Source organism: Callospermophilus lateralis, chromosome 3 (genome assembly GCF_048772815.1).
Source record: "Callospermophilus lateralis isolate mCalLat2 chromosome 3, mCalLat2.hap1, whole genome shotgun sequence".
In the NCBI taxonomy this organism is placed as follows: Eukaryota; Metazoa; Chordata; class Mammalia; order Rodentia; family Sciuridae; genus Callospermophilus; species Callospermophilus lateralis.
In genome coordinates, this window is record NC_135307.1 from 30,180,114 (window position 1) to 30,205,523 (window position 25,410).

Genomic DNA, 25,410 nt, shown 5'->3' on the forward strand with positions numbered 1-25,410 from the left:
TTTAATCCCTAGTACTTTGTATTTCACAAATTAATTTTGCTTTGACCATCTTTAATAGAAATGGAGGTGACTTTTGAAAGAATTTTTTTTCAACAGAAAACTGTAGTACATCCTGTGGATATATCAGATTCTAGGTTTTGTTATATACTTATAAACTAGACTAGATCCTGAATTCTAGTTTTTTCCCAATATCTGGCTCCCACTGTTTAATACTTCCAAATTTTCTCCCCAACTTCTGGCTCAGTAGTACTGAAAACAGAAACTAACTTTTCCCAAAGGCCTATAAGCTAAAGTTGGAAAGCTTGAGATATACCTTAGAAAAAAATCACAACACTTCTTATACTGGTTACCTTGTGGGCTGCTCAGAAAGTATACTGGAACACCTGATGCAAACCACAAATCAGAAAAATCTGCCAGATTGCCTGTCCTCATGTCACCATCTGAAGACGCTTAGAGAATATCTAGAAATCTTTCTCAGTGACTGTCCTCTGGACTCAGAAACTGGGTGTAAAGTTCTTTCTAAACATTAGTCATTTTGATCCCATAGAAATGCCTTTGATTGCACAAATTATATGGAGACTTAACTTTACTGGACACCCAACTTTAGTGGAAGCCTACCTACAAACACTGCCTCACAAAATAAGATATACCTCTCTTTAACTGTACTGACCCATATCTTGGATTGAGAGACCAGTTCAATGGCTTATGAGACAATCCATCAACCTACTCTGGATGGTGAAAATTTTAGGCAGGGGAATGATGGAATGATGGAATTTAAGGCATGCTACTATAAAATATAGTAACTTTGCATTTGAGAAAACAGAAGACGCAGATCAGGTTAATCTAGACAGGTTAATCTCTACTTGCTCCCACACTTTTCCCCTGAAGTAGATCATAAGACCTTCATTCAAGCAGTACCCTTCCTGTTATAGTTGGATGTGAGGTGTTCCCCAGAGGTTAACATGTGAGACAGTGCAAGAAAGTTTAGAGGAGAAATGATTAAGTTATGAATCAACCCAATCAGTGAATTGATCCCCTGATGGGATTAACTAAGAGGGAACTGAAAGCTGGTAGGAGGAGGTGGGTCTTTGGGAGTGTGTCTTTGGGGTATATATTTTATATCTGGCGAGTAGAGTCTCTCTCTCCTTTCTGATCATCATGTGACCCGCTTTCATCTGCAACACTCTTCCGCCACAAGGTTCTGCCTTATCTCAAACCCCGAGGAATGGAAGAATGAAGCTGGCTGTCTATGGATTGAGATCTCTAAAACCATGATCCCTAAATAAATGTTTCTCCTCTACAATTGTTCTGGTCAAGTCTTTTAGTCACAACAGTGAAAAAGCTGACTAAAACACTTCCTATACCTGGAAAAAAAGGAACAACCTTACTCTGAAGACAGAAGGACACAGAATAATCTTTTAAATAGGACTTACAAAGTCCATCCCCAAACCTGGTTAATTACCATTATATCACACCCCCTTTATTCAAACATATTTCTCCACAACTATACATTACCTCATCAAAGTGCATAAAAATACACAGATTTCTATGTTCCTTTGGTACTTCATTTCTGAAGACCCCCATATCATGCAAAACGTATGTTAAATAAGTTCATGTACTTTTCTCATGATGATCTATCTTCTGTTGTAGGGGACTCAGCCAGGAACCTAGCAATGGTAAGAGGGCAAGAAATCCTTCCTCCCCTACATGCTGAATATCAAGCACTGACTTTTGGGGAGAGAACAGTGGCAAGCATCTCAATAAGACATCCTTCTTTCTGCCCAGGAATCTAAGCCACCCTAAAACTTGCAATCTCAGATAATTAGCAAATAACAAAGCATAGATATTCAGAAATATATTTACAGGCAATGAAGCCCCTGATAGATCTAGTCCACATGGGTTCTGGAACTAGACAAAAACAAGATGACTCCCACGGTTTATTTAAGGGGGCACATCAAAGGCAGGGATAAGGTTTCAAAAGGGGAGTTTTGCTTCCAAATGTTTTGCAGTCAGCAGGTTGATTGACATCTTGGCAGGTCACACCCATCTCAGGTGCTATGAGGGCTATGGCAGAGCAAGAAAGAGATTCACACTGTCCCTGGACAATTGACCAGAGGAAATGTTCACTGGCTATTCCCAGATACCATATGTCTCTATCCACAAGGTTTCCATGAGTGGTGACCCACATGCAATCCATGGACAGCTCAAGACAACTGACTTAGCAGATCACTTCGGCCTTAAAAAGTTGTGGACAGCTTTTGCCTGCACACATCCTTTACTTGCCTCACAGATCAGTTATAAGCATTAGTGCTGGTGTTCTGGAGGCTCTGTTTTCCTCCCCAGCTACTCTTTTCCTTCCCAGAATAAAATGTTCGTCAGTCCCATGTGTTGCTGTTGCATAGGGTTTATGTCAGATAGAAGATCCTCTTTTCCCCAATATTTACTTGTTTTGTAAAATCAATATTCTTGTTAAAATACATTTGTGCAATAAAAAGCATTTTTATTGTTACACATAGTATATTAAAGCATAACATCTGGAAAGATACATAATAATATATCCCAAATATGACTTCCAGGAATGAGGGTGATAGAGGGGACAATATCCTATGGAAAGTGAATGAGCCCCAGTTATTGGCTGATACTACAGTGTAGGAAAAAAGCCACTCCTGGGAAATAGTCCTTTCCAAAAGGTGAGGATGTGAACAGCCTTATACTCAGCTCTGACATCAATAGTTATCAGATGTTCTAGTAAATGGGTTTTCTGGGTACCGCAGGATAGCAGCAGGAAGTTCCTAACACTGTAACAGCAGGATAACTACAAAAATGTTTCTAGCTCTGTTAACTTTATAGTACACAAAGAAGCCTCTTCATAACTCACAAGCCTTGAACAATTTACAAAGCTTCTGTAGTTAAACTTCCTAATAATGAGACCCTATATAATAAACATGCTGAGCTAGCCACTATTTCTCCATCAGAGGGCAGTGTCCCACCTGGCCTCAGCTTTGCTTAAAAATGTCTCTGTTTTTCTTAATCTTTCATAGCCCCTATCAAGATCCTTTGTTGTTGCTGCATGGGTAGCAGCAGTATCCTAAGAAATGAAAGAAACAATTGCTTTGTCTATAATGGTCCAATTTTTAATTTAATAAAAGTGTATATACTTAATCATTTTCATTCCTGATATCATTTTTTGGATAGGCACTTTTTTTTTTTTTTTTGAGGTATTGGGGATTAAACCCAGGGCCTTGTGCATGCTAGGCAAGTGCTCTACCATTGAGCTACAATCCCAGCCCTTGGATAGACACTATTTTGAATAGTAATATTTAAAGAGAACAGTATGCAACTTAGAGGAGTTATAATAATAACTCCTCTAATCAGATGAACTAATCTTAACTGGTGTTCTTAGAATATATTCAAGTCTTATCCTCCAAACCTTCAGATAATTGGTTAAATTTTTGGAAGAGCCCTCCTTAACTCTTACCACCCAGGTGTTTGTGAAAGAAAGTCTGGAGTTGTTCCCACACATCCAGCTGGGCCATGGCATGAGCCCTGGGTTCCCCTCCATAGACAATAGGACCACCCACCAAGACATGATGGGCAGCCCTACACAGGGGCCAGTAAGGGGGCTCAATGTAGTGCCCTGCTTCTGGGTAACAGATGATCTGGGGCTTCTCCTTCCCATGGGCCTGCAAGCGTTTAGAGACCTCATTAGCATAGAACTCGCTCTTCCAGTTGTGGTCATCCTGACCTACAAGGAACAGGAAGGTGGTGTCAGACTTCTCCACAGGAATAAAGCTCTTCTGGTCTTCCAAAGGACTTTTCAGGGCTTCTACAACATCCATGATGCCATCTTTGGTCATCTTGACTCGCTCTCTCATGATACCCACAGGGGGCAGCGTCTCGTCCTTGTAGTGTATGCTTGCCCCAACAACGGCCACAGAGCCATTGATTATGACTGCAGCCGTGATGCCCTTCAGGAAAGAGGATATGGCAAGGCCAAGTTCTCCCCCTTTGGAATTCCCAAGCAGTCCAATTCCTGGACCCTTTACCTGAAAATGGGACAGAAGAAAAAGAAGAAGAATAAATCTCCCACCTATGTAATAGAGTGAACAGTGACCATGCGGGAAATCAGCTGGATCTGAGCCTGAATCTGAGCTCTACCTTCTCTCCAGGTTGTCACCTAGGGAAGTCTACATATGCTTCCTCCCTACCTTATAAGAACAACCTAAAGGGAGGAAAATTTTTTATGTGCTCATGTTTCAGAGGTCTCAGTCATGTCCAGCCTACTCCATTGCTCTGGACCTGAAGCGAGGCAGAACATCATGGTAGAAGGTGTGGCAAAGGAAAGCTGCTCAGCTCAGGACAGCCAGGGGGTGGAGAGAGATCAATCAGAGCCTGTGGCATAATGTAATCCCCTAGTGGCCCACTTACCCAGCCATCTCCACCCTCCTAGAGTTACCACCCAGTAATCCATTCAAATTATCAGAGTTACCACCCAGTAATCCATTCAAATTATCAATCAGGTGCAGTGGTGCACATCTATAATCCCAGTGCTTGGGAGGCTGAGGCAGGAGGATCACAAGTTCAAAGCCAGTGTCAGCAACGGCAAGATGCCAAGCAACTCAGTGAGATCCTGCCTCTAAATAAAATACAAAATAAGGCTGGGGATGCAGCTTAGTGGTCAAGTGCCCTGAGTTCAATCCCCGATATTTCCCTACCCCCGCCCCCCCCAAAATCCCTAAAAAACAAAGTATTAACCTATCAAATGGTAGTTTGGGTTTGTACTATCCCATGGGACTGCTCTTGTCCTATATTCCAAAGTCCTCTATGTTATCAACAGATGGCCCTTTGATAGACCTCTCACAGCAGTTTTTTTTTTTTTTTTAATTTTAGTTGCAGATAGACACGATACCTTTATTTTGTTTATTTATGTAGTGCTGGGGACCAAACCCAGTGCCTCAGACATGATAGGCAAGTCTCTACCACTGAGCTGCGCCCCAGCCCTCCCAGCAGTCTTTGTTGTTTCTTTGTGGCTTCCGTAATAGCAACCTTACTGGTTTCATGAAAATAGTAAGAACTAAGTGATATTTTAATCAATCCAGGTTGTCAGAGGAAGTAGATGTGACAACATATGGAGTTAAGACATTGGCAAATAAAATGCCCAATTTAACTTATCTTTGTGTATATCTTACATCTTTTCCACTACACCCAATCACCTTTTCTTTTTCTTTATTATACTTATTATTAAGGTACTAGGGATTGAATCCAGGGGCACTTCACCACTGAGTGACATCCCCAATCCTTTTTTATTTTCACAAGGGTCTCTGAAAGTTGCTTAGGGCCACAAAAAGCTGCTGCGGCTGACCTCAAACTAGAGATCTTCCTGCCTCTACCTCCTGAGGAGCTGGGATTACAGGTGTATACCATCACACCTGGCTCCTGTAAGCTTTCTAATCACCTTCACCCTTGACAAGAAAAGGAGGTGAAGAGGACATTCCAAGCAGACGGCATGTCACAAGCATAGGGAAGAGAGCCGGTGCTCCGGGAACTGCAGGAAGTCCTGTGCAGTCACACATAGTGAGGCAGGAATAGCTTGGCCTGCTTAAGGCCCTTATCCTGAGTGAGGAAACAAATCTTCAGAAAAGGAGCTTCCTTGCCCTTCAAGGAGGGTCACCCCTTGACATTGAACATGAAAATGTATGTTTTTTGATCTAAAAAAATATATACATTCTGGGGCTGGGTTGTGGCTCAGTGGTAGAGCACTCGCCTAGCATGTGTGAGGCACGGGTTCGATCCCTGGCACCACATAAAAAATAAATAAATAAATAAAATAAAGGTATTGTGTCCATCTACAACATACACACACAAAAAAATAAATAAATATATATATATAAATAAAAAAATATATATATACACACATTCTTCCTGCTTTAGAAACTACATAATTGGTGTGAGGGTGTGTGTGTGTGTGTGTGTGTGTGTATGTGTGTTTAACTGGGGATTGAACCCAGTGGTGTTCTACCACTAAGTCACATCCCCAGCCCTTTATTTTTTATTTTGAGCCAGGGGCTCACTAAATTGGCCAGGCTGCCCTTGAACTTGTAATCTCCTACCTCAGCATCCAGAGTTGCTGATATTATAGGTGTGCATCATGGTGCCTGGTCACATTACCTTTCTTTCTCTCTCTCTTTTTGTACCAGGGATTGAATTCAGGCCTGATTAACAAATGAGCTACATGTCACATCCCCAGCCTTTTGAAATTTTTTTTCTTTGGAGACAGGATCTCACTAAGTTACTTAGAGCCTTGATAAGTTGCTGAGGCTGGCTTTGAACTTGTGATCCTCCTGCCGCAGCCTCCTGAGCCGCTGGGATTACAAGTGTGTGCCACCACACCCAATCATATCACCTTTTCTAAGAGCTCCAGTGCTTCCATCCATATTGTGCCCTGATTGAATTATAAAATTAGCAAGGACTGGGCTGGGGATGTGGCTCAAGCGGTAGCGCACTCGCCTGGCATGCATGTGGCCCGGGTTCGATCCTCAGCACCACATACAAAGATGTTGTGTCTGCCGAGAACTAAAAAATAAATATTAAAATTCTCTCTCTCTCTCTCTCTCTCTCTTTCTCTCTCTCAAATAAATAAATAAATAAGCAAGAACTGCCTCTTCATTCTTGGCTACACTGAGTCTAAAAACCACAAACTAGTCCAGGAACCCAGGTGTTGGCTGTCAATTTCCTTCTTTAAGGTTAACCCTGCTCTCACAGGGGTATGGGGGAGAGAGGGTGGCTGAGCACAAAGACTTACAAGCAGGCGTCTCCTGGGGAAGGTCATGGCCTTTTATTACAGTTTACTTCCTGTGGATCTCAAGGTTCTCAAAGGTACCCTATGAAATACTAAAACAAACCAGAATTCAGAATTCCAGAATATCAACTAGTAACCTCTTTACTAACAGGAAATGTGATAATGTAGAACTGCACAGAAGTATCCCTGAGAAGTGTCTATGCAAGGCAGTGGCTGCTGGATTAGAAGAAGCCCCCAAGAATGGGCTGTGGGGCTGGGGTTGTGGTTCAGTGGTAGAGTGCTCAACTAGCACATGTGAGATCCTGGGTTTGATCCTCAGCACCACATATAAATAAATAAAATAAAGATATTTTGTCCAACTACAACTAAAAAATAAACATTGAAAAAAAAGAATGGGCTGATTTCTGTGAAACCAAAAGCACGCACGAGGTGGGGAGCAGCCCACAAAACTAAGAAGAGATCTAACCTCAGGGTGATGGAGCAGGTAATTCACAGCTTCCTCAAAGTACTCCAGGTGCACAGTCTCTAGGCTCCGGGGAAGGTCATCATAGTTATAATAAGCCAGAGCCATCACAGCAAAACCCTTGCCAGCCAGCAGACTAGCTCGGTACTCCAGAAGGCCACCTCCAAGTCCAAACAGGTCCACAATCCCAGGATAGGGCCCAGGTTCTTGGGGAGAAAGAAAAGGGAGTTATAAAATAAGCAGGGATTGTCTCCTCATCCTTTTAAGTCTTTGCAGAGCCGTCAAAAGCCATATATTACCTACCGGGAGATGAAAAACTTTTCCACTATCAAAAATGCTTAAAGACCTCTGGTATCCAAACATCCAGAAAGTGGCCTAGACTAAATCCACATTCCCCTCTGTATCACAAAAGCCCCACGGATTTTCACAAAGACTTTGTATTTCTTTTGAGATCAAAACCACTTTATGGCCCCGTGATACAGCAACTGGCTGGCATGAGTGATGCCCTGGGTGTAACAGCATTGAAAAAAAATATATACACACACACACACACACACAAATGAACAATAAGAGCAACAAACATATGGCCTTTCCTAATCCCCAAATTGGACAATGCCAACTGCCAGAGAATGCACATCCACTGGAACTGTCTGTCATATGATGATGATTGTGATGAAAAATAGTGCAGTCTGTGAAGAAATCAGTTGGCAGTTTCCTCTAAAGGCCGATGTATTTTTCCCATATGATCCCCAAATCCCATGCCTAGGTCTTTACCCAAGAGAAATAAAAACTGTCTTCACACAAAAGCTTGTGTGGAAGTGTTTGTAGCAGTCTTACAAACTGCAAACAAATGTGTTTTGACTGGTGAATGAATATAAACTGTTCTATATCCATATTTTGCATTACACAGAACAGCTCAAAAAGTCTCAAATGCTATTGGGCACAGACTCAAAATACTACTTACTAGGGCTGGTGAAGCACTAGACAAGCATATGCAAGGCCTTAGGTTCAATCCTCAACCCTACAATAAAAAATAAATATAAGGCTCCATTTTGCTTGATTACATAATAAGGTATTTTCACCATTTATATAATATGAAAATTTCTCTTTTACATATCCAGTTTAGAGAAAAACACAACAAACACTTGCTAGGCACCATGTAATGTAAGTCTCTGAATCCCTTTGTCCATTTCCCGCCCCCCTTGGTGTGTGTCTTACTATTAGTTTTCTATACACACACACACACCACACACACACACACACACACACACACACATACACATATATAATTTATTTTTTGCAGCAGTACTGAGAATTGAACCCAGGGGGCGTCCTAACACTGAGCTACATCTCCAGCCTTTGCTGAGGCTATCCCAGAATGACCCATCCTTCTAGGCCACCACGGCCTACCAGTTTTCTTGATAATATCACCACTTACATAAGTACATATGCACCTTAAATAACATTTTGCTTCTATTGCCTGCCTTGTGAATTTTATCTCAATGCAAAGATACTGAATGTGTTCTGGTATTTGATTGTTTCACCTAACACTGTGGGGAATAGGTTGAATCTTGCAGCTGTGGTTCATTCCCTTTGCTGGAAACAGCTCCACCTATCCATCACTTTCACTGTTGGTGGATATTCCGGCTGTTGCCAAATATGCCTCTGGGTGCACATGTACCAGAACAAGTAGAAAGCCATATTCAACTAGGTAACTGCAGAAAAATTTTTTCCCAGAGTAGCTGAACACTGTGACTGCTTCTGCTGCCTACATGAGTTTCTTTCTTCCAGGTACTTGGTAACAATTGGTCATGTCAGAGTTCTAAATCTTTGCCACTCTTGAGGTTATGAGATGCATTCTGTATTTTTATTTTTGCATCTCCTTCATTACTAATGAGGCTAAGCATCCTTTCATTCTTTTTTCACTGACCAATAACTTTATGTATATAAAAATTCCCAATAATCTCCTTAGATTCCCAGTTGACGGCAAGAGGACTTCCTCCTTTTATAACTGCTAATTTACATAAACCTTAACATACTGTGGGAATGAGAAGAAAAGTTGTACAACTGAGAAACTTAAAGAACATTAAAAAGTTGAAACTACCTACATATGGGTTTTGTTTTTGTTTTTGTTTTTTAATTTTTTTTAGTTGCTAATGGACCTTCATGTTATTTATTTATATGTGGTGTTGAGAATTGAACCCAGTGCTTCACACATGCTAGGAAAGCTCTCCAGCACTCAGCTACAACCCCAGCCCACTACAGATGCTTTTTAAAATTATTAGAAGTGTCTTTCCCCTTTCCTTAGAATGTCTTTTAGCTGATGAGCCCTGGAATTGAAGAATCTCTCAGATTTAGAGCAACAGGTCCACCTCCCAGGCAGCTTTTCTCTCAGATTTGGAGCATCAGGGCCACCTCCCCAGGCAGCTTTTCTTTCAATTCTTATTGTCTTAACTCCTACCTCTGGGATGTTGGGATCTACCTCTTTCCTAGGCGAAATAACACAGAGACGAGAGACAGTGCTAGACCGGAACAATGAGGACCAGGTGGGGGCTCACCTGGCGGCAGGAAGAGCGTGGCCCGCACCCTGCCCTCCCGCACCGGCACCCGCCGCACCCCGGGCGGCACGAAGTGGCGCTCGTGCAGCGCGCGGGCCAGCTGCTGCCCGGCGTCGGGCTCGTGGCCGTCCAGCACCTCCAGCTCCACCACGAAGGGCGTCTGCACGTCCCGCTTCACCAGGCGCCAAAACGGCTTATCAGGCTCCATGGCCCAGATCAGCCCCATGGGCTCCAGGCCCGCGAAGCTGCCGCCCAGCGCGGGCGCGCGCGCCAGGTCCAGCTCGCCCCCGGCGTCCGCGCGGTAGCGCGCGTGGGCGCGGAAGAGCGCGCCCTTCTCGTCGCGCAGGGACGCGTGCAGCGTGACCGGCTGTTCGGGGGCCAGGCCTTGCACGGCGATGTGCAGCGGCTCGTCCCAGCAGCAGCGGCCCGCGGGCTTCAGGCTTAGTGTCGCAGTTGTCCGTGAAGAAGCCCAAGTGCTGCGGCCACCCAGCCTAAGCAGAGGAGGCCCTGACAGCCGCGCCCAATTCTTCAGGCCCCATTGGTACAACCCGCACGCTCGCAGGACAGAGAGCGAAGAGACAACCATTTTGCACCTTAACTCAGTCTTCGCAACTGAACTGGAGAAGGGAGAAAGTTAGAGGTCCTCTAGTGGCCGGCTGCCTGATGCAAGCTCAATGCCCACCCGGCCCAGCCTCTCATTTGCCGAAGAGGGGAAGGGCGGAGCCCTGCCAATCAGAAAACAAAAATAGTTACTCATGGAGTTTCTTAGGGCCGCCTCCACTAAAAACTGCTTTATGATGAAGAACAACTTCCTAGTTCTGCTTCTCAGGCTCTCTTTGGCCCAGGAAAAGTGTTCTGGACCAGGGCTGGCTTTTAAAGAAACCTGGCGCCTAGCAAAGCCTAATAGCTGAGAGAAATGCAGGACTGGAATCCAGTTTTATCACTTTATTGGATAACTGGCATTCGTTACTACTCCTAAGCCTTTTCTTTACAAATATGCACCACACTTTTTTGCTTGTGTGTTATCTATCAGTGCTTATCCTTCACATCGGTCCTCCAACTAAGGGTCTTGACATCTTACTAGCCAGCTATGTAACCTCTGAGCTGCAATCCATAGAGGAGCAAAAATAGCCAAATGATGTAATAGGAATTATGATTTTGTTATACTGGGTTGTCATTTTGCTCCATTAGGTGAACTTTATCTCCTGCTCATCCTAGATTTCTCACCTTTTTCATAAATTATTATGTTTTTCATCAAACTTAAGCTTTAGGCCCCTTCCAAGTCCTGTTAAGATTTTACATTAACAATTTCATAACCTTGTTATTGGAGAAGCCTGGATATGTATAAGCTGTGTTTACTTCTGCTCCCAAATAAGACCATCCTACAAGCCTTCTCAGACAAACCTAGTTCCAAGTTGTCTTGAGGCCTACTGGTCCTTAATCACATAACTCCCTTCAGCTCCAATTACTCTTGTACTGATTCTATGAGATACTTCCAGTATTTTATGCATAGAGCCTCAGGATTTAAAGAAAGGAAATAATATAGTTAATTTGTGGGGAGTTGGGGGTACTGGGAACTGAAGACAGGGAATAATTTAATTCTTAATCCTTACAAGAATTATATGAGGTGGTTCTATGTTGGACAGATTAGACAAAGGGGAATGAAGGAAAAGAAAGGGAGGGGGATGGGAATAGAAAAGATAGTAGAATGAATCAGACATAGCTTTCCTATGTTCATACATAAACATGACCAGTGTAACTCTACATCATGTACAACCACAAGAATGGGAAGTTAGGGCTGGGGTTGTGGCTCAGCGGTAGAGCGCCTCGCCTAGCACATTCGAGGTCCTGGGTTCGATCCTCAGCACCACATAAAACAAATAAATAAAGATATTGTGTCCAACTAAAAAAATAAATAAAAAAAAAATGGGAAGTTATACTCCATGTATGTATGATATGTCAAAATACACTACTGTCATGTATTTCTAAAAAGTATTTTTAAAAAGAACTATATGAAGGGCTGGGGTTGTGGCTCAGAGGTAGAGTGCTTGCCTTGCATGTGTGAGGCTCTGGGTTCGATCCTTAGCACCACATAAAAATAAACAAGCAAAATAAAGGCATTGTGTCCATTTACAACTGAAAAACAGGATTTTTTTAAAAAGGACTATATGAGGGGTTAACTGATTTGTTGAACATCTAGAAAATGGAAGTATTGGGATTCATACCTTTGCAAACAGATTCCCCAGCTTATGCTCTGAACCATTATGCTTTATTTGCCTCTCACATAATGATATCCTATGTTGAGAAGAGAATTTGGAAAATACACTCATATGTTGGAGCATTCTGTATAAAAATAGTAAAATATGCATTCTCTTTGACTCAATCCCATTCCAAGGAATAGTGTCTAAGTAAATATTTACAAATGTGTGTAAATAGGTGGCTACCAGGAAGCTCATCATGGTATTTCTTTTTTGTTTGTTTGTTTATTTATTTATTTATTTTTGCGGTCCTGGGGACTGAACCCAAGGGTGCTCTATCACAGAGCTACATCCTCAGCCCTTTTTATTTTTTGAGACAGAATTACTACTATATGATCCAACAGGTCCACTTCTGGGTATACACCCGAAATAACTGAAAGCAGAGACTTTCATATAAATGTGAGTCTACTGATATCTATTCACAGTAATTCTGTTTAACTTTCTGAGGAATTTATAAGGTTTTAATATTTAGTCTGTCGTCTTTCGACCCTTCTCTTTCCATCCTAGAGAAAGCATCCTCTGCCCTTTTTCAGGAGCCCAGGATATGAGTACAGTTTGTGCCTAGGCACTGAAGTCAGTACTCAGGCTGGTCCCAAATGCCAATCTTGCCTGGAAACAAAAGATATGACCATCTGAAAAGTATGACCTGGGCCAACTAGACAGCATCTTCAGCCCAGAAATCTTCCCTCTTATCAGGACAAATTTTATAACAGGCACTCTTAAAATCGGAAATTTTCAGAGAAGCCTCAAGTGGTTTCTTTCTCATTCCTAGCCATTGCTGTTCTTTAAGCTAATTTCTCTATCCCAGCTTCCAACAGGCAGTCACATCATATTGAAATCAGAAGCTGAAACTGCTCCCAAAGCTCTGACCCCTGGCACCAGGAAGATGAAACAGAACCCAGAAAACCAGGATGAGCACACATCTCTCAGCTCCCTCAGATGAATATACACGTATATATTTCTGGGCTTTTGTTCAACAAGAATGATCCCTCCTATAAAATATAACACAACTATAGGTTGGGAGGCAGATTAGCTGTCTTCCCAGTTTGGCCAATCTGCTAATAAATTCATTTTTCCTTTTTATGCAATTTTTATCTTACTCCTGATGCAAGTGAATGTCCAAATGGTAGTTGGGACTTCCAGATTCAGGTGTCTGACCTGAGACCCAATAAATGTCACAAACAGATACCTTTATCTTGGCATTTTCCATTCAGAAGAGGGCAGATTATCGGGTTTACATGAACACTCTTTAATTGATTGACATGTCTACATGGAGAATTGAGCAGTAATCTGACCCCTAGTTTGAGGTACTTGAAAGAGACAGGGGCAAATGAACATAGAGATGTCAAGCTGTTATACTGCTTTTAATAATCTATCAGACATATACAGGCCCAAGGGAAGAGTCACTGCTTTTTAGCAAAAGCAGACTCTGGGTCCCTGAGATCCCTGATGTATAAACTCTTTATGGGGAAAAAAAAATTAAACTGCCTAGCTCTAGAGGTTTATTTTTCAAATAACTAAGAAATCCACTAAGCCACTAATCAATAAGTATGATATAATTTCTCAAAACTTGGTTTATAGAAGGAAATTGAATCAATAGTCAAAGATACCCCCAATTGAATCCACAGGTTCCATCAGGAAACTCAAGAAATTCTGAAGAGTTGGTTGCTTGGTGACCAATATAAACAACTTTTAAATCTAAGAAGCCAAAGAAGACTGAAGGCGCAAGACCTTGCTTTCCTTTAAGGACTGTGCTGTAGGAGGCCATTTTTCAGGTAATTTCAAAATACTGCAGGCTGCACCAGGATTAAAAAGGTTTTCAGGAGCATTCACTGAATGAGGCAGCCTGGGGCAGTTTCAGACTCTGGATGATTAGGTGACAAAGAGTCAGTATTACTTCAGATACCAACCAGGACTAGGATCTTAATCAAGCTCTCTCTGAACCCCGATTCGGGAATTTTTAAAAATGAAGGCATTGGAGCAGATCATCTTTATGGCAGAATTTCCAAAATAATCTCTGGAGACAGCTATTTAACTGTGTGAATACATAATGAGAAATGGAAACTAGAAAGTTTAGGGGGTGGAAATGAGGGGAACTTCTGGAGTAGAGGGAGGAGGTACTTTGCAGCTTGCACAGAATTTTCACAAGTTTCTGGTATCATATCAACACTAAATTTCAGCTTCCTATCAATACTAAATTAGGACAGGTATCAGCCTCTCCATTTTCAGATTGGCAAACCATTTTTTGAAGGTGTCATGGTTGGGAAGTGCCGAATCTGGCCTTAGCTCTGTCTTCTGACTCTAAGACTGACAATGACGAGCTTCTTCTGACCAAAAGTTACATTCTGCCAATCTGTTGAAAATATTTCAGTTACCTTCATCTTGGCATTTTCCATCCAGAAGAGGGCAGATTATCGGGTTTAAAATAGACTTTTCATGTGTTTCCTTCCTTTTTGATTAGCCACTCTATCAGTTGAAAACTACTATTCCTTAAGAATATAAATGCTAATGATAGTATGGTATTCTTTCTGTTTACATTTTTACTGTTTTGGTTTGGATATGAGGTGTTGCTCAAAAGCTCCTGTGTAAATGTAGGAGATACAATGATTAGATTATGAGAGCTATATCCTAATCCATGGATTAATCCAGTTAGTGGGTTAGTAATTTGAATGAATTACTGGGTGGTAACTCTAAACAGATGAGGTATGGCTGGACAAAGTGCTTCACTGGGGGTGTGCCTTGGGGATTATATATTTTGTCCCTGGCTTTTTGAGTTCTCTCTCTGCTCCTTGGCTGCCCTGAGGCAAGCAGCTGTCCTCTGCCACGCTTTTCTGCCATGAAGTTCTACTTCATCTCCAGCCCAGAGCAATGGAGTCAGCTCACCATGGACTGAGACCTCTGAATCCAAGAGCCAAAATAAACATTTCCTCCTCTAAGCTGTTCTTGTCCTGTGTTTTAGTCACAGTGATAAAATGCTAACACCGTTATCAAGGTTTCTTATGTCACATGTTAAAAGACATATATCTGGGGATAACCTCGATCACCCCACACAGGCAGTCATCCTGGAATGAATCATCCTCTTTCTGTTTTTAAAGTGTTTGGAATCAAAATGCTCCCGCCTAAGCAGCAAGATACACATCATTGTGCAAGAATTTGAAATTCTTATTAGAGCACATGTAAGTCAGAAGAACACAAATAGTGTTCTCATGTGACAGTTCATTTTCAATTAGTCCGAGTAGGCACTCTTTCAGGAAAAAATATCTCCTTGTGACCAGCCTCTACCTTTGCCCTAATTTCTCTATTTTGACTAACTACTGAGTGCCCTTGTGGCACGAGGCCTTCACAGTTGTGAGAAATTAAACAACCAAAGTTAATTTTATGTGCAAAAATATCCTGCAAGAATATCAAAATAATCCCGTGTGACATAATCTGAGGGAAGTTATCAGTTCTGGCCTAGAAGCATCTAGATGAAAATTGACCCTTAACAGGAACACCACAAGGTCAGATTTATTATTTGGAAGACAGGAGGATAAATCAAACCCTAGAGACAGGAGGTATGTATTTCATGTTATGGAGAAAGAGAAGACATACCTGGTCTGTGGGTGCACACTGGGGCAGTCCAGGATGGGCAGAGGTTGGTATGACTGAAATAGAAAGAATGTTAAAGAATAGTGGTATCTGCTCCTGGGAGTGCCAGGTTAGCATGCTGAGGTGGTGGGGAGAGGAGCTTGAGCTAAGGCCAGAGTGGCACAGAGATTAACTACACTGAAGCTACAGTCCTGCAGACTGGGTTTGCCCTCTGACTCCCCTACTTATGGGCCATGTAAACAATTCACCTTGGTGAGCCTCAGCTTCTTCCAGGATCATACCTTCTGCTGCGCCCCTCCCCTGACTCAGGCAAAGGCAAGGCCCTACTGAGGTGGATGGCGCAAGGCGTCCATCCTCCAGAGGAGCGCAGTGTGTGTCTGGGAATGGGCTGGTTTGGTTTTGTATTCCTTTAATAAGTATAGTTGCGACTTCTCATATGACCATTAAGTACGAAGGAAAAAACATGACTTTCCCAATTAATGCAAGTACTTCTAAAGAATAAATCTGTTTGCTCTAAATGCAATGATTCAGCTGTGGAACATAAACTGTTAATGTTTAATGAAAAACCCCCTGTAGGAAAAACAGTCAAAGAAGTTTTTGAGAAATTAAATTGAAATCTAGAGAAGAAGAATTAATGTTAAGAAGACAGATTAGTGCTTAGCACTGGGCAACTTGTTCTTGTTCCTGTGCACAATGGTTTGGTGCTCTTGCTCTTGTTTAACCGTGGCGCCAATTCTAGTCAGTTAAGTCAAGAAAGAATAGTCAAGGTATAGGCCAATAGTCTGGGACATTTCTAACTATTATTAAAACCTAACTAAGCAGAAACAGCTCAAAGCAAAATGCGAACTGAAAGTAAAATATGCTTGTTCATGCATATGCCAAGATACATTCTTCTTATCTAATTGTAGCTACATAATATTTTGTTTCTTTGAATAATGATTCCTGTTTTGTAACCACAAAGTACTGTGAGCCTGCCAAAATGGAAAATACATATGATTAACTTCACAAGTAAAGATTGGGATTCAGCACCTTCACTTTTGTGTCTGTGTTGTTTCTCCACCCGCTTTCGCCAACTCCTCACCATCTGTTCGTCTTCTGAGACCCCCTATTGGAGCTGGACTCCAAAAACCTTCCTCTGTGAAGCCCTTAGCAAAATACTCTATGATTTTCAACTATCATTATTAGACCAAGAGAGTATTTCCAAAGGAAATACAAAACAAAATACTAAAAGTATTTGTTTTCTACGATGCTTTCCATTTTAGTTAAAACCTGGAGAGAGCCAATAGTTAAGGAAGAGATGAAGCTATTTATCCAGTTGAAAAAATGTGCTCTCTCTCAAATATTTTAATGATGAAGATTATATAGCAATATGGAAAATTACTGGGTAACTTGAAGAGCAGAAAAGACAGCAGATGTGGGTAGTTCAGTTAGAGAGCCCAATATTTAACAACATGAGATGTCGAGGGAGTAATAGGTTAAACTAAGTGGTATGAATTAGAAATTATATCAATTTGGGTGTGACTGGGCCTGGATAGAAAAAGTTATGGTCATGTAGGGGAATTGAGTTGTCATAAGAGAAGGGATAGAATTTGTGTCAAGTATGGAAGAAAAGGCCATTTCATGCAGAAGGCACAGGAGGAAGCTTGTGGAGGAATACTCAAAGAGCAGCTAGGGGATCCAGCTGGCTTTAGCAGAGTTTACCAGTCAGGGCAAAGTCCTAAGCTGGGGTCCTGCTCATGTTGAACCCTGAATGCCAGGCTGAGTTGTTTGAACTTTATGCTGTAACCTATTTTTGTGTGACAGAGTTGGGAGGGGGATCTTGCTATGTTGTCCAGGGTACCCTTGAACTCCTGGCTCAAGCAATGCTCCTGTTTGGGAGCAGGGACCCAGGCATATGACACCATCCCAGCTTACTATAAGCCTTTTGAACAGAGAAAAAGCAATGTCTGAAGACAATTAGAAATGGGAAACTATTGGGGTCAGATATAAATACTGGGTCTGATACAAGGAAATACTTTATATGTTGCACTATTTCTTTCTTCTGTCCTTCTAATCTCACCCCACCCCATTCTTTTTCTCATCTATCTTCCAAGATAGTCTCTTTCTGTACATGAGTCTGATTTCTACAGACCTCCACCAGTTTGTCCCATCCTCTTAACAGGTTTCTGTCACAGCTGCAGGGCCTGCCTCTGGACCAGGCAGCATAGAAGAAAGTTTTTGCTAGGAAATATGACTGGGACCCAAAAAGAAAAGACCTTCTTCTCTCATCAGTACCCTGAGTCACTCCCCCCACGGCTGGGATGGGGCATGACTCTTGGCTTCTCAAAACTGAACCAAGAGGTAGGTGCATCTGTCTCCAACGTACCACCCGTCTTCCACTTTGGCCCTCAGCGGTGTGCAAAGCTCAAGAACCAGTATCTGAAGAAGGCTGCTGCCAACCTTACCTTCTCTCAGGAGGTGATGTGGCAGCGAGGCCTGCCCAGCATGCCTTACAGCCAGTATAGCTTTGACCATATCTACTACACAGATGACATCGTCCCACCTTCCCAGATCAGGAAGGCCCAATGTGAGAAACCTGTCAGTGTCAAGTCCCTGAGAACAGAGGACATCTCCCAGGCTATGAAGACAACAAGCCCTGACATTCTTGTCAAGAAGCAGAAGAAATCAAAGCCAGCAAGCACAGTCCAGAGAGCATCTCCCCGTCTCCCGCTTTATTCCCAAAAGGATCCAGATTTGCTGAGTCCACCGCCTTCTCCAGATGTGAACCTGGAGGAAAGAGAACTGTGGCTTCCCCCTCATGAGAAGGAGGCCAGAGACTGGGAGGCCATCGTGCTGGAAAAGCTGAACAAGCGCACAGCCCGGTGGATCCAAAGCAAGCGTCCTGCGAGGCCTGGGGTATCACCCAATAAGTGGCAGACGTTCCTGCGTCAGCAGTATGACTGGAGCCACATCCGGGATGAGCTCACCTCCAAAAGTGACCTGGAGCTCCTGAAACAGCTGGAGGCAGAAGAGACAGCAGAGTTTGAGCCTCCAGTTATCATCCTGCCCCCCAAGGAAGAAAAGCAGCCAGAGCTGCGGCTTCCAGTTTACTACAGGTAGGCTGACCAGGCCCTAGGTGTGCCACTGAGGATCCCTAGCTCCCCTTCAAGGACTCCCAGGTGGGCTCACACTCTTTATTTTATCTTATCAATTTTTTTGTGTTGCTGGGGATGGAACTCAGGGCTTACCACACACTCTAGGCAAGGGTCTACCCCTGAGCTACACTCCCAGTATACATTCCTTATTTTGTAATGTATTCTACTATCAACCTCATGCTCTCTACCACCAACCATTCTCTCTGATCTCTTCAAAGTAATTTTCTCAGCCTTTGCACTACTGACATTCTGGGTTAAATACACGTTTTGTTTGTTTTAAGGAGCTGTCCTATGCATTGTAGGATGTTAGCAGCATCTCTGGCATTTCCCCACTAGATGCTAGTAGCCCCCAAGTTGTGACGACCAAAGATGACTCAAACACCATCAAATGTCTCTGAGGGATAAAAATCACCTCCATTTGTGAACCACCACCTTAAAGGAAAGGGATTGGTTCTTGGCCTTCCCCAGCAGATGTAGCTATCCAACTGCAGTTCCAGTTACCATTCAGGTGTTCCCAGAAATGTATCCATGGTGAAAGTAAGGAAAGCAGACACCTCACAGCACTGAGGTCTGACTCTGTCTCACTCTGTACAAAGCCAGGTGTCACTGACTCAAAACCCAGTCAGCTGCAGGGCAGAGAACCAGTCACAAGTGGATATGTATCTATGTATTTATTCATTTATTGGACAAATATAAATTACATTCTTGCTACTTTCAGATAGTCTGCTGGAACTTCAATATAAAAGAACAGATGTGTACCTTTAATAAGATTATAGCCTGTCAACTGGGTGGACAGACATTAAATAACTACCCACACTTTTAGGGTGAGGTAATGTAAGAGGTGAGGTCCCTTCTTTAAGTCCTTTTAAACTCTAAGGGAACCAATGTTTTAAAAAGTGGGGGGGGGGGGGCAACGTTATGTTGCCAGGCCTGGTGGTGTACACCTGTCATCCCAGCTACTTGAGAGGTTGTGACAGGAAGATAGCCAGTTCAAGATCAGCTGGGCAACTTAGCAAGATCCTGTCTTAAAATAAAAATAATAAAAAAGGCTGGGGATATAGCTTAGTGGCAGAGCTCTTGCCCAGCATGTGTGAGGCCCTGTGTTCAATCCCACTGGGGCAGGCCAGCGGCTTATGTTGGAAGCATGGCCACCCTACAGTGCTGCCCAGTGGCTGCAGAAGGTGTGGCCCCATACGTGGAGGGAAAAGGTAGCTGAAGACAAGCCTTCTGGTGGCTCCATATTCAACTGGCATCTTGGGGACAAAGTTAATAGTTAAATACAGGTGTTCAGTCGCTCACATGTGTGGGAGCTGAGCCTAAGAGCTGTGGTGAATCATAAATCTAATGGAAAGTGGGGTACCTTTCCCCTTTTCCCCCTCTCTCACCTCTGCCAAGATTGCCCAATTACTCCCCACAAGTGCAGACAGTTGAAAGCATGCCTGGCAGAAATACCACAGTTGAGGATATCGAGGAAAAGAGAAGTATCATCCAGCCCCCAAAGGAGAGCTGCTTCCGACAGGTGAATCCTGCAGCTGGAGAGTTTGCTTACTCCACAGACAACAAGTTTGAGCAAGAGATTTACTTTGGTAATTGCGCCAGCCCCTATGGGGGAGGTAGAGGTGGGTGTGGACCAAGGAAGTGAAGATGGCTTGGGGATACAAAGGGAGGTGAGGCCCTGGATGTCCCGGGGATTTCATGCTACAGCCCCTGGGTACCAGCACAGGAGTTGCAGCGGTGGTGTGTGATGGGAAGGAACCAGTTCTCTTCCCTACTACCATATCCCTTCACCTTACTAAGGAGGGAGTGGAAGATGGGATTGTAACTTCAGCCAGATTTGACTCTGGAAGCACACTACCTCTTCTCTGCCCACCTTTTTCCCTTTGCTCACTTTGAGATTATTCTCCCACTAAGGTGCTAAATTGGAAAAAAAATAACAGGCTTTAGAGTTGGATAGAATTAGGTTTAAAACCTGGCTCAGCGGCCCCCCACAACCCTTTTAAAATATTTTTTTGTGCTAGGGTTTGAACCCAGGGGCACTTAACCACTGAACCACACCCCCAGGCCCCTTTCTAATTTTATTTGAGACAAGGTCTCGTGAAGTCGCTCAGGACCTCCTAAATTGCTGAGGCTAGTTTTGAACTTGTGGTCCTTCTGCCTCAGCCTCCCAAGCTTTTAGAATCTCAGGCATGCACCACTACGCCCAGCATCAGTCCCTTCTTAATAACCTTCAGTAAGTTACAGGCTTCTGAGCCTTAGAAACCTCATTGGTAAAGTGATGTTAATAAAAAGCACCTCAAATAGAGTAGACAAAAAAAATCTCAATCATTTCTTGCCCAATGCCTGGTACACAGAGGTGCTCAATAAATGCCCATTATCTTCTCCATCCACCTTGCTTTCCTTTAGATGCCTGGGCTCCCAGGATGAAAAAAACAATCTAGGTCTTTATGTTCCAAGCTGTTTCTTCTTCCTAGACCCCTATCTTTTTTCTAAACTGCTGTCAGCTGGGTCTTCTTAAAGGGTTTAAAAAATTATTCTGACTAAGGTACTAATGACTGATGGGAATAATTAAGTGCCCCTTCTTTAGTGTCTAGCTTTTCAAAGGGGACAATGCCTGTAAATTAGATTCTGCCTTACTGATGGAAAACACTACCCTGGCTTTCAGGCCTCTGTGAGGCTTTTCTATGAGGTCACAAGTTGTGACATTTCCAAGCAGTAGTCACCTTCAAAGGATGTCCCACAGTATGGTAATCTTGGGTCCTAGGGCTTAGATTAAGGCAAAAGAAAATTTGGCCTGATCTTGGTGAATGGAAACCAGGAAGAGAGAAAAGAGGAAGGTTCTGGGGGACTCACTGATTCTTTGTTCACAGATAAAGTCCAGATCATCCATAAGATTGGTGCAAAGAGAGACCAGATTTTCCTGGAAAACCTCAATCGGTACAACAAGCAGTTATCTAAGGTCTTCCCTGAGACTCCAGACAGGTGGAGTTCCCAGCCTATTCCTGAAACACGTAAGGAGAAAGCTGATATTGGGGGTAATGATGGAAGTTTGGCTTTTCTTTAGGGTCTCTAGTCTAGGGGTTGGAGCACTCCCAGGAATACGGGAGCTCCCTTTCTACCAACCAAAAGTCATCTTGTAAAATTACAAAATACTAACTGCAATTAGGAAGAGCCTTGGTGGAACATACATTCGATTGAATTAGATATAACTTAGATGTAACCAAGTGTTTCATGGCCAATAATTACAAATAAGAAAGGTCCCATTTTAATGCTTCAAGAGGAAGTGCGTCCTCACTACCTACTGTGCCCTCTCCCCTTTGGCTAGCTCTTCTTTTCCACTGCACTCAGGCCCATACCTGCCTCAGACCCTAGGGTGTTCCTTTGTTGTAAGTTTCTGTTTTATGTCATTCTTTTTTTTTTTTTTAAGGTGGACACATTATTTTATTTTTATGTGGTGCTGAGGATCAAACCCAGTGCATCATGCATGCTAGGCAAGCACTCTACCACTGAGCCACAATCTCAGCCCTTTTATTTTATTCTTTATTCTGTTTGACAAAGAGGGTAGAAGGAAGGAAGATGACAAGAAATGAGCTTATGAAATAAAATGAGCCCTCCATCCAAAAGGCTGTGTCTCCATTTCCCATGCCTCTTTTCTTTCCAGTATCACTGTTCAGATGGTGAAACTAAAGAAACTTTGAGAATATGCAGAAACTAAAGCAGTGGTGATCCATTCTTTTTTACCAGCCCCAAACCCCTGTCTCTAGTGCCACCTGGATAGGAGGAGCCTTTAGGGTAAAGGAGGTACAAGTGACAGCAGGTATGGGCAACTGCCCCAAGACTCCATGCTCCTTCTTGGTTGAGGATTACCATTATGACACAGTGGAGAAGACACTCCCACAAAACCTCAGATCTGGTCTTGGCAAGTCATCTTCTGGGGCTTCAGCTGCCTCATTAAAATGGGGCTGATCATTCCCACAGCAAGGCACTTTTGCAGTACTTAGAAGAGGTGGTTTTGTGAATATGTTTTGTAAACCTCAAGTGCTGTGCAAACTCAAGGCATTACTATTAGTATACCATCTTCCCCATAAGTCAGCTCCATTCTGCTTGTCTTTTCCTCTGAGAACTAGCAAATCCATAAAGACAGAAAGTAGATTGGTAGTTGCCAGGAGGGCTGGGGAAGTTGAGAAGTGGCAGAATGCTTGCCTAGCATGCACAAGGCTCTGGGTTCCATCCCCAGAACAGAAAGAAAGAAAGAAGTCAGAAGCTGGAGGGAGGGAGGAAGAAATGAGGACAGGGTTTCTGTAGGAGTGAGGAAAATATTCTAAAAATAGAGTTGTTTGCAGAATAGCCAAAGCAATTTAAGCAAAAAAAGAAAAAAAAAAAAAAACAATGCTGGAAAGCATGACAATACTTGATGTCAAATAATACTACAGAGCTATAGTAACAAAAACTGCATCATATTGGCGTAAAAAACAAATATATAGACCAATGGTACAGAATAGAAGATACAAAGACAAATCCACACATCAACAGTCATTAACAAAGGTGCCAAAAACACACATTGGAGAAAAGACAGCCTTTTTAAACAAATGGTGCAGGAACAACTGGTTATCCATATGTAGATGATTGAAGACCCTTTTCTCTCACCCTGCACAAAAATCAACTCAAAATAGATCAAAGACCTTGGAATAAACCAGAAACTATGTAACTCCTAGAAGAAAATGTAAGGTCAATACTCCAGCTTTTAGGCACAGCCAATGACTTTCTTAATAAGATCCTTAAAGCTCAGGAAATAATGCCAAGAATTAATAAATGGGACAGCATCAAATTTAAAAGCTTCTGCACAGCAAAGGAAACAATTAGGAATATGAAGAGAGAACCTACATAATGGGAGAAAAATCTTTGCTAGTTACTCTTCTGACAGGGGATTAACATCTGGAAGATATAAAGAACTCAAAAACATTTACACCAAAAAATAATCAAATAACCCAATTAATAAATGGACAAATAAACAGACACTTCTCAAAAGAAATACAAAAGGCTAACAAGTACATGAAAAAATGTCCAATGTCATTAGCAATTAGGGAAGTGCAAATCATCTCATACCAGTCTGAATGGCAGTCATCAAGAATACAAATAATAGGGCTGGGGATGTGGCTCAAGTGGTAGCGGCTCGCCTGGCATGCGTGTGGCCCGGGTTCGATCCTCAGCACCACATACAAACAAAGATGTTGTTAAAAAATAAAAAATAAATATTAAAAAATAATATTTTTAATAAATATTAAAAAAATGTTGTTAAATACTAAAAAATAAATATTAAAAAAATTCTCTATTAAAAAAAAGAATACAAATAATAATTGGGCTGGGATTATGGCTCGTCAGTAGAGCACTCACCTAGCACGTGCAAGGCCCCAGGTTCCATCCTCAGCACCACATAAAAATAAATTAAAAAATAAATAAATAAAAAGATATTGTGTCCAACTGCAACTAAAAAATAAATATTTTTAAAAATACAAATAATAATAAATAATACATATTAATAAATAATAATAAATGCTGGAGAGGATGTTGAGAAAAAGGAACACTTTCACATTGTTGGTGGGACTGTAAATTAGTACAGCAACTATGGAAATCAGTATAGAGGTTCCCCAGAAGCCTAGGCATGGACCCACCATATGACCCAGCTATACCACTCCTTGGCATTTTCCCTGAAGAATTAAAGTTATCTTACTACACTGATACATAAACACCCATGTTTATAGCATCACAACTCGTAATAGCCAAGCTGTGGAACTAGCCTAAGTGTCCATCAATAGATGAATGAATAAAGAAAATGTGCTATATATTCACAATGGAGTTTTATTCAGCCATAAATAAAATAAAATTATGGCATTTGCAAGAAAATGGATGGAAGTAAAGACTATCATGTTAAGTGAAATAAATCAAACTCAGAAGGTTAAGGATCTTATGTTTTTTCTCACATGTGGACAGTAGAGAGGAAAAAGGAAAAGAATGGTGGGGGTGGATCTCCTAAAACTCAAAGGGAGATCAGTAGAAGAAAAGGGACCAAAGGGCTCGGGTGGGTAGGGAGAGGGAAAGTGCTGGGGAGCAATGGTGGTCAAATTATATTATTATAATATGGTGTGCATACATATGAATATGTAACAACAAATTCCATCAATATGTACAACTACAATGCACCGATTAAAAAATGTGGAAAAAGTAAAAACTGAGCCGGGCACAATGGTGTACTTTTTTAATGGCTTTTAACCCCAGCAGCTCATGAGGCTGAGGCAGAATTGCAAGTTCAAAGCCAGCCTTGGCAATGGTGAGGCACTAAGCAAGTCACTGAGATCCTGTCTCTAAATAAAATACAAAAAATAGGGCTGGAGGGGCTGGGGTTGTGGTTCAGGGTAGAGTGCTTGTCTAGCACAAGCAAGGTCCTGGGTTCAATCCTCAGCACCACGTAAAAATAAATAAATAAAAGTATTGTGTCCAACTACAACTAAAAAATTAAAAAAAATAAAAATAGGGCTGGGGATGTGGCTCAGTGGTTGAGTGCCCCTGAATTCAATCCTTGTGATACATGTCCCAGCTATAAGGCATCATCTGT

The 25,410-nt window shown here is 42.2% G+C and overlaps 2 protein-coding genes across 3 annotated transcripts in view; one reads left to right on the plus strand and one right to left on the minus strand.

The window, feature by feature from the left end:
* Positions 1–2,479: 2,479 nt before the first annotated feature.
* LOC143395092 (acyl-coenzyme A thioesterase 1-like) lies at positions 2,480–10,520 on the minus strand. 2 transcript variants are annotated; one of them, XM_076849904.2, is made up of 4 exons: positions 9,821–10,520; positions 7,266–7,468; positions 3,834–4,046; positions 2,480–3,745 (listed from the first exon to the last, which is right to left on the minus strand). In XM_076849904.2, the coding sequence occupies exons 1-4, from the start codon at positions 10,404–10,406 to the stop codon at positions 3,368–3,370; spliced, it is 1,380 nt and encodes a 459-aa protein (XP_076706019.1). In that variant the 5' UTR covers positions 10,407–10,520; the 3' UTR covers positions 2,480–3,367. The 2 variants fall into 2 exon arrangements, with proteins under 2 accessions (XP_076706019.1, XP_076706018.1); XM_076849903.2 differs by having other exon boundaries at positions 3,383–4,046; positions 9,821–10,514.
* A 7,375-nt stretch (positions 10,521–17,895) lies between these two features.
* The window catches only part of Heatr4 (HEAT repeat containing 4), a 35,885-nt gene continuing 28,370 nt past the window's right edge, over positions 17,896–25,410 (plus strand). The window contains exons 1-3 of the mRNA XM_076849272.1: positions 17,896–18,761; positions 20,196–20,386; positions 21,668–21,808. Coding sequence (XP_076705387.1) covers positions 17,896–18,761; positions 20,196–20,386; positions 21,668–21,808 — 1,198 coding nt within the window. The remainder of the gene's footprint in view (positions 18,762–20,195; positions 20,387–21,667; positions 21,809–25,410) is intronic.